Source organism: Lontra canadensis, unplaced genomic scaffold (assembly GCF_010015895.1).
Source record: "Lontra canadensis isolate GAN:19392208 unplaced genomic scaffold, GSC_riverotter_1.0 scaffold75, whole genome shotgun sequence".
Taxonomy (NCBI): domain Eukaryota; kingdom Metazoa; phylum Chordata; class Mammalia; order Carnivora; family Mustelidae; genus Lontra; species Lontra canadensis.
The window spans coordinates 10145516-10162446 of NW_022631069.1; the positions used below are offsets into that span (position 1 = coordinate 10145516).

The following is a 16931-nucleotide window of genomic DNA, read 5'->3' on the forward strand; positions in this document are numbered from 1 at the left end:
TTATAAAAGAGCAGCCATAAGAATGCCTTAAAACTTTTGGAAGTTCCCACAGACCACTAAAATAGGATGAAATCTGTTCGTATTCCTTGCTGTTTTTATTTGTAGAGTATAAATTTTAGTGTCAAATGCCTCAGAGATACAGAAATCACAGTTTAGAGCAGGATCTCTCAACCTCAGCACTAGTAACATTTTGGGCCAGATAATTCTTGGTCATGGGGGGTGTGCAGGTTGTCACGTGAATTGTAGGATGTTTAGTAGCATCTCTGACTATACCCAGTTGATTGCCAGTAGTACCCCCCACCAACTGCGACAACCCAAAATGTCGTGAAACATTACCAGATATCTTGGGGACAAAATTGCCCCAGTGAAGAACCACTGATATAGTGAGTCTGGAGCATACCTGCACGCTGGTCCCTAGTAAGACAGAAGAGCTTTAATACTGAAAGATGAATAGGAAAATAAAGGAACTTTTAGACTTAGCCCAATGTTTTTATATACATGAGAAAAACACCTATATTAGAATGAGAAATGGTTGCAGATCAATTCTTCTCATATAGGGTACGTTGTTACAAGTAAGTTGTGAAAAATTTACTTAGAGGGGTTAAAGAGCCATGTAAAATGTTAACCTCATTACAGACTTCAGACTGAAGTTTTAATGTTGTCATATTTATTCTGCTTTTAATTAGTATGAGGCAAATTTGATAAAATGCTGGGTTTTTTTCCTTTATATAGGCAGTTAATCCTTGATGGTCAATGGGATGAAGTTCTTCAGTTCATTCAGCCTCTAGAATGTATGGAAAAATTTGATAAAAAAAGGTAAGATTTCTTCTGAAGCTTTTAATGTCTTATCACTGGGAGAGGCTTAGCAAAACAATAAACAAAAATTTAAAAACTGTTAGCTTTCCTAGAAAATAGTATGCTCAATCCAATTGAGTTGTATCGAGGACAAGTTGCATGTACTTCAGTTGTTTGAAAATCTTATAAACCTACCTTTTTGGACAGTGTCTGTACAAAAAGTCACAAGGGCCATATCTGAAATATTTATTTGTTTCTTCATAATAATATGAAGATTTTAAAGTTGTCATTCAGTTGTCTCCTGGCCTCCATTATTTCTGATGAACACTTAGCTGTGTTTGTATCCTGATTCTCTTCGTTTCTTTTTTCTTTTTCTTTTCTTTTTGTCTTTTTTTCTTTTGGCTGCCTTCAAGTTTTTTTTGTTTATTTTGTTTTTTTTTGCGGTAACATATAAATAACATATTAGTTTCAGGTCTACAATACAGTGATTGGATATTTGTATATATTGTGAAATCATCACAGTAAGTCTGATTAACATTCATCCCTGTACATAGTTACAAAAACTTTTCTTTATTGTGAGGAAGATTTTTAATGTCTCTCTTAGCAACTTTAAAATGTACAGTACAGCATTATAAACCATAGTTGTCATCCTCTACATTATATCCCTATGATTTTATAACTGGAAGTTTGTATCTTTGGATCCACTTCACCTGTTCTGCCCACCCTTCCAACTCCTGACTCTGGCAACAATATTTTATCATTGGCCTTCAGCAGTTTGATTATGATGTGCTCAAGTGTGGTTTCTTTGTATTTTTCCTGCTTAGGGTTCGCTAAACTTTTTGAATCTTTAAGTATATATATTTTCATCAAATTTGTCAAGCTTTTGGCCATTACTTTAAATATTTTTTTCTGCCTTTTTCTCTCTTCCTCCTGGGACTCTATGCAGTATCAGATGATAGATATTGTCCCACAGGACTGAGGTTCTGTTCCTTTTTTTAAAACATTTTTTTTTCCTGTGTTTTCTTCAGTCTGGATTATTTCTACTGATTTACCTCTAGTGTTCACCGATGCCTTTTTCTGCTATTAGCAGTCTGCGCATAAATAACGCATTTTTCATTTCAGATAATTGTACCTTTCCATTTCAGAATTTCCTTTATCATTTTTCTGCTGAGATATTTCCATCTGTTTACTCATTGTGACTATATTTCCCTTTAAGTCCTTGAACATATTTATAGTCGCTGTTGCTTGCTAATAGTCTTTGTTTGCTAATCCCAACTTCTAGGTCATTTTAGGCTCAACTTCTATTGATGGCCTTTTTCTTAACTACGAGTCACTTTTATTAATTTTAATAAATCTAGTCATTTTTAAAATGTCTTCTGCATATTGTGGATTCATTGCTGAGACTCGATTCTTTTATCTTCCTTTGAAAAGTGTTGACTTTTGGGGCGCCTGGGTGGCTCAGTGGGTTAAAGCCTCTGCCTTCGGCTCAGGTCATGATCTCAGGGTCCTGGGATCACGCCCCGCATCGGGCTCTCTGCTTGGCGGGGAGCCTGCTTCCCTTCCTCTCTCTGCCTGCCTCTCTGCCTGCTTGTGATCTCTGTCTGTCAAATAAATAAAATCTTAAAAAAAAAAAAAGTGTTGACTTTTATTCCTGCAGATAGTTAACTTGGTTCCACTCTCACTTAATGGATGCCAGCTGAGATCTTGGTTCAGTTAATTAGGCTTTCATCTCTTGCTTTCTCTGGGCTCCTTGGAGTCCCCTTTGCATCTTCACAGTTTCAGAGATAGCCAAAGATTTGGGCTGAGTTAATATAATAGATGTTGGTGTATTTTACGTTATAGCTTCTTTATTTTTTTGATGTCTCCCTGCTTTTCAGCCACTCTTGCAGTACCAACCGTTTTTGCTGACTTTTCAGTAAAGTGGAACTTCAGCTTTCTGCTTGAGTTTTGGCTTACACTGTGTTGACCAGAGAGTGCCCCCGCTGGAAGACCTTATACCCTTGAATCTTTTTTTTTCCCCCTAAAGATCTTATTTGTTTATTTGTTAGCAGAGATCACAAGTAGGCAGAGAGGCAGGCAGGGTGGGGGGGCAGGGTCCCCACTGAACAGAGAGCCCAATATGGGGCTAGATCCCAGGACCCTGGGGTCGTGATTTGAGCCGAAGGCAGAGGCTTTTACCTCTGCCTCTGCCTTTTTACCTCAGTGTACTGAGCCACCCAGGTGCCCTATACCCTTGAATCTTACCCAAAGGTTCTTTTTTTCAAGGATTGACTTCCCTCTTTTGTCCATTCTTCATTCATCTGAATAGTATTTCTTTGACTGTCTCCTGCCTTTACATAGCACACACCTGATCATCTTCCAAGAGTCAGCTCTTACAAGACTTTCCTTATACTTCCCACCCCTTCTGATAGAATTGGTTTCACATTCCTTTGAGACCTTGCTGTACAGTGTACATATTTCATACAATTTTTTAGATGACCCTCTTTTTGAAGGCAAGGATTTTTTATTTTACACATATTTGCTACCATTCAATGTTGAAAGAATGACTGAAGTTTCATTATTATTTTTAGTCCGTAGAAATACTTTTTCTTTAAGGTGCTTAAGGCATCCAACATTTTTAAATTCTTAGGCAAGTCAAGCAGACTCCTCTCCCTGAAACATCTCTGTTAAAAAAATTTTTTTTTTTTGTTCCAAAGATTTTATTTATTTATTTGACAGACAGAGATCACAGGTAGGCAGAGAGGCAGGCAGAGAGAGAGGAGAAGCAGGCTCCCCGCCGAGCAGAGAGCCCGATGTGGGGCTCCATCCCAGGACCCTGAGATCATGACCCAATGATGACCCATGATCATTAACCCACTGAGCCACCCAGGTGACCCCTCTGTCAAAAAGTTTTAAGGTTTAGGGGCACCTGCGTGGCTCAGTCAGTTAAGCATCCAACTCTTGATCTCAGCTCAGCTCTTCATCTCAGAGTTACTGAGTTCAAGCCTTGTGTTGGGCTTCATGCTGAAGCCTCCTTATAAAAAAAAGTTTTAAAGTTTATGGGTATTTTATGACTTTTCAGAAATATTCATTTTTTTTAAAAAAATTATTTATTTATTTACTTATTTGACAGACATCACAAGTAGGCAGAGAGGCAGGCAGAGAGAGAAAGAGAGGGAAGTGGACTCTCTGCTCAGCAGAGAGTCCAATGTGGGGCTCGATCCCAGGACCCTGGAATCATGACCTGAGCCGAAGGCAGAGGCTTTAACCCACTGAGCCACCAGGTGCCCCAGAAATGTTCATTTTTTTACGATAGTTCAGCCTGCTTTTATTAGATTGTCATGTTTGAAGAGAAAAAAAAGATAATTTTGAATAAAATACAAAGTAATAAAATATAATAAAACATAAAGCATTTTAAATGTAAAGGACTTTGATTTCATATTAGATAATATTTAACATCTTCAATAAAACTTGATTTTTGTTCAGAATTAATATTGGAAGTCCTTCCTCTGAGTGTTCAATTGTATTTACTTAATTCTGAAATTATTGTAGCCTCAGTGTGATAAGCTTTTAAGAATTTTGAGAATTTTTTGTAAGCAAAGGCAGGTATAGTAACTTTTAAGTGTATTTGATTTATGAGACATTGGAAAATTAATTTTTCAAAAAATATTAAAGGATTAATTAGTCCTTTGGAACAAATATGGCCTCTGTTGCTCTGGGGACTTGGGTTTCATTTCCAATCTTTTACATTTCTGTAACTCAGCTTTTTAATTTTAATATTTCATATTTTATTTTTACAGGTTTCGTTATATTATCCTGAAACAGAAGTTTTTAGAAGCTTTATGTGTTAACAATGCAATGTCAGCAGAAGATGAGCCCCAGCATGTAAGATTTTTATTCCTGAAGGTTTGCGCCATAGTCTTGTTTCAGTCATAAGTATTTTATTCACTAAAACAAAAGATTAGTATCATGAATTTTCAAAGTTTTTATGAAGTAGGATGGGGTAAGATTTTACTCTTTTGTAGCTGTAGTGCTTTCAGTCTGTAATGCTTCTAAACTTGTTGCAAGATTTAGACAAAGATGATAAATGAGTGGCTGGCCAGTAGGTGAGTAATGTGTGCTCTTCTCTTGTTTAAGGTGATTTAGATTGCAATAGATGTTTGACTTAAAGATGCTACATTGTTGCTTTTTTCTTTATCCCAGAAGTGAATTATGATTAACTTCTTTTTGTTTTTTCAGTATTTACATTGTAGCAGAGGTGGGTTTTTTTCCTCCAACTTTTTATTTAAATTCCAGTTAGTTAACATACAGTGTAATGTTAATTTCAGGTATAGAATCCAGTGATTGGTCACTTACATACAATACCCAGTGCTCAGCACAACAACAGAGGTGGTTTTTGATAAAATCTTTATGCCTTTATGACAATTTAAATTTAATGATTCAAAGGACTTATTAAACATTTATTTTTCTCTTGAGATTTTGTTTATTTATTTGATAGAAAGTGAGCCCAAGCACAGGGAGGGGTAGGGGGAGAGTGAGAGGGAGAAGCAGACTCCCAGCTGAGCAGGAAGCCTGCTGTGCATAGCTCAATTCCATGACCCTGAGCTCAGATGCTTAACTGACTAAGCCACGCAGATGCTCTGGGAAAGGTTTTAAAGTTTTAGTAATAGTATTGTTACATTGTTTCTAAACCAAGGAAACTTACTATGTGCCAGGAGGTGTTCACTGAAATAAACTCAAAAGATATTACAATGACGACTTTCATGTGTAATAGAGAAATGTTTGTCAGATAATGATTTTTTTAAAAAGATTTTATTTATTTACTTGAGAGAGAATGAGAGAGAGAGAACATGAGAGGTGGGAGGGTCAGAGGGAGAAGCAGACTCCCTGTCCAGCAGGGAGCCCCAGGTGGGACTACATCCTGGGCTCCAGGATCATGACCTGAGCCAAAGGCAGTGGCCCAACTAACTAAGCCACCCAGGTGCTTTTTTTTTTTTTTTTTTTTTTTTAAAGAGATAATGATGTTTAAATGTGGAAAGAACTCTGGAATATAAGTCAAAGGACCTAATTTTTATTTTGTCTTTGTCACTAACCAACTGTATTACTTCCGTTAAATCTGTTCCCCGACTTTTTTCATATATAAGATGAAGAAAGGTGGATATATAAGCTCTAAGAGTCCTTTACATCATAAAAAGTTTATGAGTCTAAGGTAATATTCAGTACCCAAATTATTGTAATCTGTCTCTCAGCTAAGCTTCCTTTATTCTCTTTCATTCTGTTTTTGTAGTAAATGAACTGTAAATGTTCTTTTTTCTTTCTTTCTTTCTTTTTAATTTGCTTTCTTTCTCCACACAAATTTCTCTTATGGCAAGTTTGAGAATGGCTCTTTCACTTTTGGGGTAAGCTGGAGTGACAGCAAGCTATATAAACAATTGAATATTGTTATGCTTCAGTTTTTATTTCTAGAGAACTCAATTATTCTTGACCTTAAAAATTATACATTTGAGAGTGATAGTCTGAAGCCTGAACTAAAACACTATTTTTATAATAAGAATTTAATTTACTAATTAACCAAATTATTTAATTTTTATTTTAGTAGTGAAAAGCATTTTGATTCCTGGATTCCTAACTTGAAAGTTGTTAAATATCTTGCAATATGAGTATTATGGGACAGTAGAGTTTATCCTTTTGCAGTTGAATAGTTTATGAGAATTTATAAGGTATCTTTGTATTTGAATAAAATACTCTTGGCTTCATATCTCATAACGTCTCTCTTAATAGTTATCACTTAAATTTTTCTTACAGCTGGAATTTACCATGCAAGAAGCTGTGCAATGTTTGCATGCCCTAGAAGAATACTGTCCTTCTAAAGATGATTATAGCAAGCTCTGTTTGCTTTTGACTTTGCCTCGTCTGACCAATCATGCTGAATTTAAGGACTGGAATCCCAGCACTGCACGAGTTCACTGTTTTGAAGAGGCTTGTGTCATGGTTGCAGAATTCATCCCTGCTGATAGGAAGCTAAGTGAGGCTGGTTTTAAAGCAAGTAACAATCGTTTATTTCAGCTTGTAATGAAGGGTCTACTTTATGAATGCTGTGTAGAATTTTGTCAAAGTAAAGCAACTGGAGAAGAAATTACAGAAAGTGAAGTACTTCTTGGCATTGATCTTTTGTGTGGTAATGGTTGTGATGACTTGGATCTGAGTTTATTGTCATGGCTTCAGAATCTCCCATCTTCTGTCTTCTCTTGTGCTTTTGAACAGAAAATGCTTAATATTCATGTTGACAAACTTCTGAAACCTACAAAAGCTGCATATGCTGATCTTTTGACTCCTCTTATCAGCAAACTTTCTCCCTATCCATCATCTCCAATGAGAAGGCCTCAATCAGCTGATGCCTATATGACCCGCTCTCTGAATCCTGCTTTAGATGGCCTCACTTGTGGACTAACCAGTCATGATAAGAGAATCTCAGACCTTGGAAACAAAACTTCTCCAATGTCACACTCCTTTGCTAACTTCCATTATCCAGGTGTACAAAACCTCAGTAGGAGTCTCATGCTTGAGAATACAGAATGTCACAGTATTTATGAAGAATCTCCTGAACGGTAAGTATTTGCTCATAAAAATTAGAAAATATTGGCAAGTGTGAGATTTTGTGTGTGTATGTTTAATGTTCAAGTCGCTTTTTAAAATTATTATTATTTTTTTTTTTAGAGAGGGAAGGTTGAGGAGTGCAGAGCCTGACATGGGGCTTGATCTCACAATCCTGAGATTATTTTCTGTTAAGTTGCTATGAGGTTGCAGAGGAGGGAGTTGTGATATCTTGTTTAAGATTTTTAAAGGGAAGGGGGGATTTTAGGATGTTAAGTGACTTGCTAAAGCCCAAGGCATCTTATTGCTCTACTTGAAAGATAGAGATGATACCTAGTCATGAAAATGGATGAGTATAACTTATTATAGGAACTTCCTGTTATCTAAATCCCAAAGGCATAGAGTCTTGAGCATTGGTAGAGACTATCTTAAACTTATCCTGGACTTTCCGGTATCTTTAAAGAAAATTTTCATTGTTTGGGATGTTGAACTTCAGTTCTGGGGGAGCTGCTGATACTGCATAAGAAGAACTTCCTGGTCAGTATAATGAATGGCATGTTTGGACATGTACACCAGTGGGATTGTGTGGAAAGAAGACACAAAATCCAGCCACATCTGACTCTACACGTGCTGTTGCTTATGTAAAGAAAGTAGTAAAAATTGAGGAATGACTGGATAAAGACATAAAGAAGTGGAGTATAAGTTACTAGATTACAGAATAAACAGAGAGGTAAAAAATGATATATCAGAAGTGAGTAATACGTGTGTTATTAGCTGAGCAGTAGCAGTAACGCAGAAAACATCTGTCATGCTTGTGAAATTGGAAGACTTACAAGCCAAAGCAGTGTGGAATAATGAATAGAGCATGATCTTGGGGGTCAAGCTTGGGTTTGAACAATAGCTTTGTCATTTAGTAGTTGTGTGACCTTGAGATAGTTCCTTAATCTCTCTGAGCCTCAAAGACCTCCTCTATAAAAGAGGGTGTTGACTTGCGAAGTGAGATAGAGCTCCTAGAGGAGAGGCAAGTAATGTGAATGGTGTTTAGTAAATACAAATTTCTCCCCTTCTGAGTGTCATACTCCAGGTTAGGACAGTATGTTAAAAGGGCTGCTACTAACATGCTGCGGAGGGCTACTGTGCTGTGGATAAAGTATAAAAATTTACTTTGGAGAAAGTTAACCTTGTTTTTAAAAATATTTGAGGTGTAATTTGAAAATATTGGGAGGCTTAATTAGATCAATTATGTTGAAGATGCCACATGAAGAGACCTCTTATTTGTGGTAAATTCGTGTTTAAACAGTATTTGTTTAAAAATATTTGCATGTCTGCTCTGTGCTAGCACCATGCTGCATCCTGGGTATAGTGATTGAGTTATTATGGTGAACAAGAAGATAAAACATGAAAGAAAGCTTTATAAGAGAGTATGTAGTGTTTTGTAAAGACAGCTTTTTACTCATAAACTCAAAGGAAGAAAAATCAGATGGAAACATAAGCTTTGGCTACTCAGTGTAATGGTCTCAAAATTAAACAGCAAAAATATACAAATTCTCAGGAATGGGTCAGCATTGGATTTGGATCCTGAAGATCTGGATTCAAATCCTAGTTTTATTTACCCACTGTGCAATTTTAGGAAAATGACTTTGTTCCTTATCTGTGAAACGGGAGTTACAACTTATTTCATCAGTTACTGTGCAAGTTAAATCAGATAGTGCATGTGGAAATGCTATATAAATTGCAAAATTAAATGTTACCTTATGAAGGTCATTTTACTCTATCTCTATACAGTTAATAACTCTTAGAAAATCTGTCTTTTGGACATAAAGTGGGACCTCTTGTGGTCATTAGCAGGTTAGAGCACTGACTGGTAGCTGAAAACTTTTCCCATCTTTCTACTTCCTCCTCTGGGTACATGTGTGATTCAGTATGTTGAGATACTTATCCGAAAGCTTCTAACTAATGGTGCCTTTCTAAGGATGACTAGCTCTGCTTCCTGAACTCTAGACCTGTAATTTGTTACGTCTTACATACATCTGCCTGGAGAGGCCATTATGAAGCCATCCCATAATCAGATTCTTTTAAGGGAAAGGTCATTTTACTTTTGTACATGTTCCCCAATGGTACCTTGTGCCAATGGATAGTCTGTATAAATGTCTGTGGTATTCATCATCTTTGGATGATGTTAGTTATTAAAAATTTTGAACAGAGTAACTATGAAAAGTAGAAATTGCTAGTGTTTAGAAGAGTATTGGAAACAACCTGATGTAAGATATTAAGCTTACTAATTAGTATGCATTAAAATATTGAAAAGATGTATATTCAGCTTTTATGTTAAGTGCAAATAAACCAAAGACAGTCTTTTAATAAAATCTAAACAGTTCTTTTTTTTTTTTTTAAAGATTTTATTTATTTATTTGACAGAGAGAAATCACAAGTAGACAGAGAGGCAGGCAGAGAGAGAGAGAGGGAAGCAGGCTCCCTGCCGAGCAGAGAGCCCGATGCGGGACTCGATCCCAGGACCCTGAGATCATGACCTGAGCCGAAGGCAGCGGCTTAACCCACTGAGCCACCCAGGCGCCCTCTAAACAGTTCTTAAAATTTTGTTGAAATGTACCCTCTTTAATACCCGCCACCAGGCTATTAAGGAGGGCACTTAATACATGGAACACTGGGTGTGATGCATAAACAATGCATCTTGGAACACTGAAAAAATAAATTTAAAAAATTTTGTTGAAACATATTGGAGGGAAAAAATTAATGTTTGGGGAAGAAAATCACTAAGACATGAAGAGAATTCAGGCATGAGGTCATCCAGCTTATTATTCAATTCAATTTATAGATGAAGCTGAGCCACAGAGAATGTAAGTGATTTCACCAGACTGGAGCCGCTACCCTCCTTGCTTAATAATCCAGTGCACATTCTGTTAGAAGCACATTCTGTTTTTTTAAGAAACTCTTACATAATACCCTTAATAGAAGAAAGGAATATTTAAAAATCTATTTTTTGCACATTTGATGAACATTTAGATTGTTTTCATTGTGTTAATTAAAATATATTTTCCTTCACCCCTACCTCTTCCTGTTTGTTTGTTTGTTTGTTTGTTTTGCATCTTTCTGAAAGAAGTGATACACCCATTGAGACACAGAGGCCTATAAGCAGTGAAATCCCGGGACAGAGTTCAGTTTCAGAAAAAGAGCCTGCAAATGGAGCACAGAACCCAGGACCAGCTAAGCAAGAAAAAAATGAGGTAATATTTAATATACCTAGTGACTTCTAGAATTATTCTCTTTGGAAGAAGTAATAGTATTTGCTTAGATAGAATGTAAAAGGAATTTTCCAATATTTGGAAGTAGGTGAGAGACTATCTAGACTTTCTTATTAATTAAGTAATTTTCTCCCTTTTCCCTTAAGGATGCATGGTATTTTTAGTTGTCATGTATTTTGGAGCATTTTTAACAGATGAATTTATTAACAATCTAAAATGCCACAGTTTATATTAATCTTACATATTTCAGAACTCAAGTAATTGAACTCACATTGAATGTGGATAGCTTGTATTTGTAAGACTATCCTCTATATTTTACTAATTAGATTTAGAGAACAAAAATTATGACATTTATAATATCAAGTACTTTTATCCAAGTCTTTCGAATTCCAAATTATTTTTCTGTGGTGATTTGGAAAAGAAATTGTATAATAGAGTATAAGTTTTATCTTATATGGTATGCCACTTAGAAGAGGTGAAGAGGTAGTTTTAATAAGCTCAATAAATTTTTTTGTCTTCAACTAAATATTATGAATGAAGTAGAAAAATTACTATTAAAATACATATACGAATATGCACCAAAAAACAGAACCCCAAAATCTGTGAAGCAAACAATGGCAGAGTTGAAGGGAGAAATAATAGTTGAAGACTTCAATACCCCACTTAAAATAATGGGTAGAACATCTAAACAGAAGATCAACAAGGATAGAGGGTACTTGAGCAATACTTAAACCAACTAGACCTAACAGACATCTCTAAAACAACTATATTGTTGCTTTGAAGGATGCACCTTTTTTTCACCCAGAGGTGTCTGTATCAGTCTTTTTAGAGGAAGTTGTTTTCTTAGACACCTCAGATCAGTGTTCGTATTCCAAGTATTGGTAAGTTTATGAATATGTGAATATTAACAACACATGAATGCAAATACATAAATAAAGTGATACTAACAAGAAAGAAAGAACACTCCAACACTAGCAGAACACACATTCTTTTGAAGTGCACATGTAACATTCTTCAGGATAGAGCATATGTTAGGACCCAAAACAAATCTCAATAAATTTTAAAAGATTGAAATCAGGGGCACCTGCATGGCTCAGTCAGTTAAGCATCTGCCTTCAGCTCAGGTCATTATTCCAGGATCCTGAGATTGAGCCCTGTACAGGGCTCCCTGCTCAGCTGCTTTTCTCTTTCCCTCTGCTTGCTGCTCCCCCTGCTTGCACTCTCTCTCGCTCTTTGTCAAATAGATAAATAAAATCTTAAAAAAAAAAAAAAAGCAAAGATTGAAATCATGTGAAATATCTTTTCTGACTACAATGGAATGAAGCCAGAAATTAATAACGGAAAATTCACAAGTTTGTAAAAATTAATACACTCTGATGGGTCAAAGAAATTGCAAGGGAAATTAGAAAATACCTAGAGACTAACAAAAATGAATACAATGTACCAGAGCATACAACGTTCCAAAGCAGTGCTCAGGGGAAATTTATAGCTGAAAATGAATACATTAAAAAAGAAGAAAGACGGGGCACCTGGGTGGCTCAGTGGGTTAAGCCTCTGCCTTCGGCTCAGGTCATGATCTCAGAGTTCTGGGATCGAGCCCCACATCGGGCATTCTGCACAGCAGGGAGCCTGCTTCCCCCCCTCTCTCTCCCCCTGCCTCTCTGCCTACTTGTGATCTCTTTCTCTCTGTCAAATAAATACATAAAATCTTTAAAAAAAAGGCTTCCAACAAAGAAAAATCTAGGATCAGATAGCTTTGGGGGTGAGTTCTACCAAACATTTGAAGAAGGGTTAACATCAGTCCTTCTCAGAAATCTTCCAAAAGTATGTAAGTGGAAGGAATAATGCTTCCTAACTCATCCTATGAGGCCAGCATTACTCTAATACCCAGTTCAGATAAAAACATTACATGAAAAGAAAACTACAGACCAGGGCACCTGGGTGGGTCGGTCAGTTGAGCGTCCAACTCTCGATTTCAGCTCAGGTCATGATCTCAGGGTTGTGGGATTAAGCCCCATGTTGGGCTCTGCACTCTGCATGGAGTCTGCTTGAGATTCTCTATTTCTGCTCCTCCCCGCACCATGTGCACTCTCACTCTCTCTCAAAATAAAATTAAAAAAAAAAAAAAAAAAAACAACAACCACCCTGGGGCGCCTGGGTGGCTCAGTGGGTTAAAGCCTCTGCCTTCAGCTCAGGTCATGATCTCAGGGTCCTGGGATCAAGCCCCGAGTCCGGCTCTCTGCTCAGCGGGGAGCCTGCTTCCCCCTCTCTCTCTGCCTGCCTCTCTGTGTACTTGTGATCTCTCTCTCTGTGTCAAGTGAATAAATAAAATCTTTAAAAAAAAACCAAACCAACCCCTACAGACTAATATTTCTCATGAACAAAAGCAAAAATCCTTAACAAAATACTAGCAAACCAAATTCATCAGCATATTAAAAGGATTATATACCCTTTCCAAGTGGATTTATCCCAGAATGCAAAGCTGGTCCAATATTTAAAAAAAAAAAAAATCCATCAGTGTAATATATCACATTAATAGAATGAAGAACAGAAAAACTTTGGTCATCTTAGTTGATGCAGAAAAGGCATTTGACAAAATCACTCTTTCATGATTAAAGCTCTCAGAAAACTAAGAAAAAAATGGAATTTCCTCAGCACAGTAAAGTTCATTTATGAAAACCCCAAGCTAATGTCCTACTGAATGGTGAAAAACTAAAAGCTTTCCACCTAAAATGAGGAACAAAGACAAGGATGCCTATTTTTACCACTGCTATTCAACATTTACTGGAAGTTTTAGCTAGAATGATTAGACAAGAAAAAGGAATAAAAACCATCCAGACTAGAAAATACCCAGGAATAAATTAAACCAACAAGGTGAAAAACTTAGACTCTGAAATCTATAAAATATTGCTGAAAGAAATTTTAAAAGATCTAAATGGAAAGATATCATGTGTTCACAAATAGACTTAATATTGTTAAAATGTTAGTACTAATTTGATCTACAGATTTCATGTAATTCCTATAAAAATTCCTCAGCCTTTTTTGCAGCAGTGGAAAGCCAATACTCAAATTCACTTGAAATTGTAATTTGTCCTGAATAGTCAAAACAATCTTGAAAAAGAACAAAGTTGGAGAACTCACACACAGTCCATGATTTCAAAGCTACAAAAGCTACAGTAATCAAAACTGTTATGGTACTTGTATAAGGATAGAATTATAAAGCAGTGGACAACATTGAGAGACCACAAGTAATTCCATATATCTGTGGCTTATTGACTTTTGGTACAGGTGTCAGGTCTATTCAATGGGGAAAGATGATGATGGATCAACTAGATGTCCGCATGGAAAAGAATGAAGTTGGACCTCTTACCTCATATAATGTACAAAAATTAACTAAAAACAGATGAACTTAATTATAAGAGCTGAAAGTATAAAATTCTTAGAAGAAAACACAAGAGCAAATATTCATAATCTTGGATTTTATTATGTGTTTACATATGATTCCAAAAGCTTGAGCAACAAACATAAAAACTGATAAATTGAACTTCATCAAAATTAAAAACTTCTGTGCCTCAAAGGACTTAATCAAGACAGTAAAAAGATGGCTAGTAGAATGGGGAAAAAATATTTATAAATTATATATCTGATAAGGGTTTAATATCTAGAATATGTAAAGAACTACAATTCAACAACAAAAAAGACAAACTTAGAAGAAAGGAGCTGAATAGACATTTCTCCAAGGAATATATTCAAATGGCTAATAAGCATGTGAAAAGATGCTTAGTGCCACTAGTCATTAGGGAAATTTAAACCAAAACCACAATGAAATATAGATTCACAACTAGGATAGTTAAAGCCGTGGACAAGATTAAGTGTTGGGGAAATGGAGAAATTTGAACCCTCATTCATTGTCGATTTGAATGTAAAATGGTGCACTATGGATTGGTGGTATCTTTGATATAGAATTAAATATAGCTAAAACATAGCTTAAGTATAGCTAAATATTGAATTATCATATAATCCAGCAATTCCACTCTAAAGCATTGAAAGCAAGGACTCAAACAGATATCTCTACATCCATGTTTATAGCAGCATTATTCACAGTAGTCAAAAGGTAGATAAAACCCAAGTGTCCATCCACAGATTAATGGATGAACAAAAGTGATATATCCATTCAATGGAATATTATTCAACTACAAAAAGGAATGAAATTCTGACATATTCTACAACATGGGTGACCTTTGAAAACATCATGCTGAGTGAAATAAGACAGTAAAGGACGAAGTATTATATGATTCCACTTATATCAAATATCTAAAATTGGCAAAATCATAAGGAAAGTAGAATAGAGGTTACCAGGAGCTTGGTGGAGGAAGAAATGGGAGGTTATTGCTTAATGGCTACAGACTTTCTCTGTAATTGATGAAGAATTTTGGAAATAGATAGTGGTAATTATTGTACAATGTTGTGAGTATAATTAATGCCACTGAATTGACACATAAAAGTGGTTAAAATGACAACGTTTCTATTTATTTTACCAACAATAAAAAATTTAAAAGGACACCTAGATAATTTTGTCTCAGAGTTATTGCTGTAAGTTATGAAGTAGAGGAGGATTCTTACTACTTCTTGGGAAAGGGGAGAGAGTTTTAGCTTTAGTTAGCTGTATAAGACTCTTTGTTAAGCTTATTGTTAGTGTGGGCCAGTTTTAGAGATGAGAGATGATTGACTTGTTCCAGAGTGACCCCAGTTCACATGATCGATGCTATGTGACCGGACTCCATCTTTCTTTGTCAGTTTGGAATTTACTAAATATGTAAGTCTGGTAAGTTTGGGTGCTATATAGTTCTTTTAGAATAAAGATGTAGAAATGTTGATTAAGTTTACTACCCATTTATTCCGCTTTCTTCTGAAAGGCCACTTGAAACAAAGTACTGTTTTTGAGAGAAATTTTTAAAGTTTCTCTCTAGAGTAACCTATTAAACCATTTACATGCTTAAATTAAATGTGGGACAAAGTTAGGGGCGCCTGGGTGGCTCAGTTGATTGAGCATCTGCTTCGGCTCAGGTTATGATGCCAGGGTCCTGAGATCGAGTTCCTAATTGGGTTCCCAGCTTAGAGGGGATCCTGCTTCTCCCTTTGTCTGCCACTCCTCATGCTGGTGCTGTCTGTCAAATAAATAATTTTTTAAACAGTGTTGGAAAAAGTTAATATTGTGTTTATTAAATACTAAAGTGGTCTTTCAGTATTTTTTTCAAGCAATATAGCTCTAATTCCATGACCCTTTGTGACTACTATAATTTGCATTTTTATTTTGGGTTAGTCAAAGATCCAGGATGACCATTCATTTTGGTCAGTCTCTTGCTTTAGAATAAAGCAAATTAAATGATCTACTTGACCATACAAACTCATGGATACTGTATTATTTTTCAAAGAGCAATGTGTTGTTTTCCAATTGCTAAATATAGTTACTTGTATATTTCATCCAGTGTTTATAGAAGTTACTGTTGGGTAGGGACATATATTTAATCATAGTCCGCTCAAATACATTATTTTTTCTAATATTTTTAAGCTTCGAGATTCAACAGAACAATTTCAAGAATATTATAGGCAAAGATTACGCTATCAACAGCATTTAGAACAGAAGGAGCAACAGCGACAAATATACCAACAAATGCTGCTCGAGGGAGGTGTAAATCAGGAGGATGGACCTGATCAGCAGCAGAATCTTACCGAACAATTCCTTAACAGGTATGTCTTTCAGTCACTTTTTAAAAACATAAGGAGGGGCGCCTGGGTGGCTCAGTGGGTTAAAGCCACTGCTATGATCCCAGGGTCCTGGGATCGAGCCCCGCATCGGGCTCTCTGCTCAGCAGGAGGCCTGCTTCTCTGCCTGCCTCTCTACCTACTTGTGATCTCTGTCAAATAAATAAATAAAATCTTTAAAAAAAAAATAAAACATAAGGAATTGTTTCAAAGCTATTGAAAGCACGCAGCAACTGCTACTTTCCACGTATAGTTTGAAATTTTAAAGCATTTTAAGTGTTTCAAGTAATGGGGAGTTACGGAATATCTTCCTTTCACAGCATTCTGAGCGTTCATCTAATTTTGGTCTTCTTCCCTTTAAACCTTTTTTCACTTCTAAGCAATGAGAGCAGAAGTGTGGTGGTGAACTCACAGCCAGAAGCAAATAGCCAGGTGGATCCAGCTGTCCCAGGGTGGCTGAGATCCTAGGGTTCCTAGTCACTTGGCTTCTTTTTGCTTGTCTCCTCATCTACTTCACAGAATAGACTTGAAGAT

General features: G+C 36.2%; 1 protein-coding gene across 12 annotated transcripts in view; it reads left to right on the plus strand.

The window, feature by feature from the left end:
• Positions 1 to 16931, plus strand: part of WDR47 (WD repeat domain 47) — a 62021-nt gene that overhangs the window by 19094 nt on the left and 25996 nt on the right. For 7 of the 12 annotated variants that reach the window (XM_032881567.1, XM_032881570.1, XM_032881578.1 and 4 more), the window contains 5 exons: positions 733 to 816; positions 4575 to 4680; positions 6580 to 7382; positions 10487 to 10613; positions 16204 to 16382. In XM_032881567.1, the coding sequence (XP_032737458.1) occupies positions 733 to 816; positions 4575 to 4680; positions 6580 to 7382; positions 10487 to 10613; positions 16204 to 16382 (1299 nt within the window). The remainder of the gene's footprint in view (positions 1 to 732; positions 817 to 4574; positions 4681 to 6579; positions 7383 to 10486; positions 10614 to 16203; positions 16383 to 16931) is intronic. The other 5 variants (XM_032881571.1, XM_032881574.1, XM_032881573.1 and 2 more) reach the window with 3 other exon arrangements.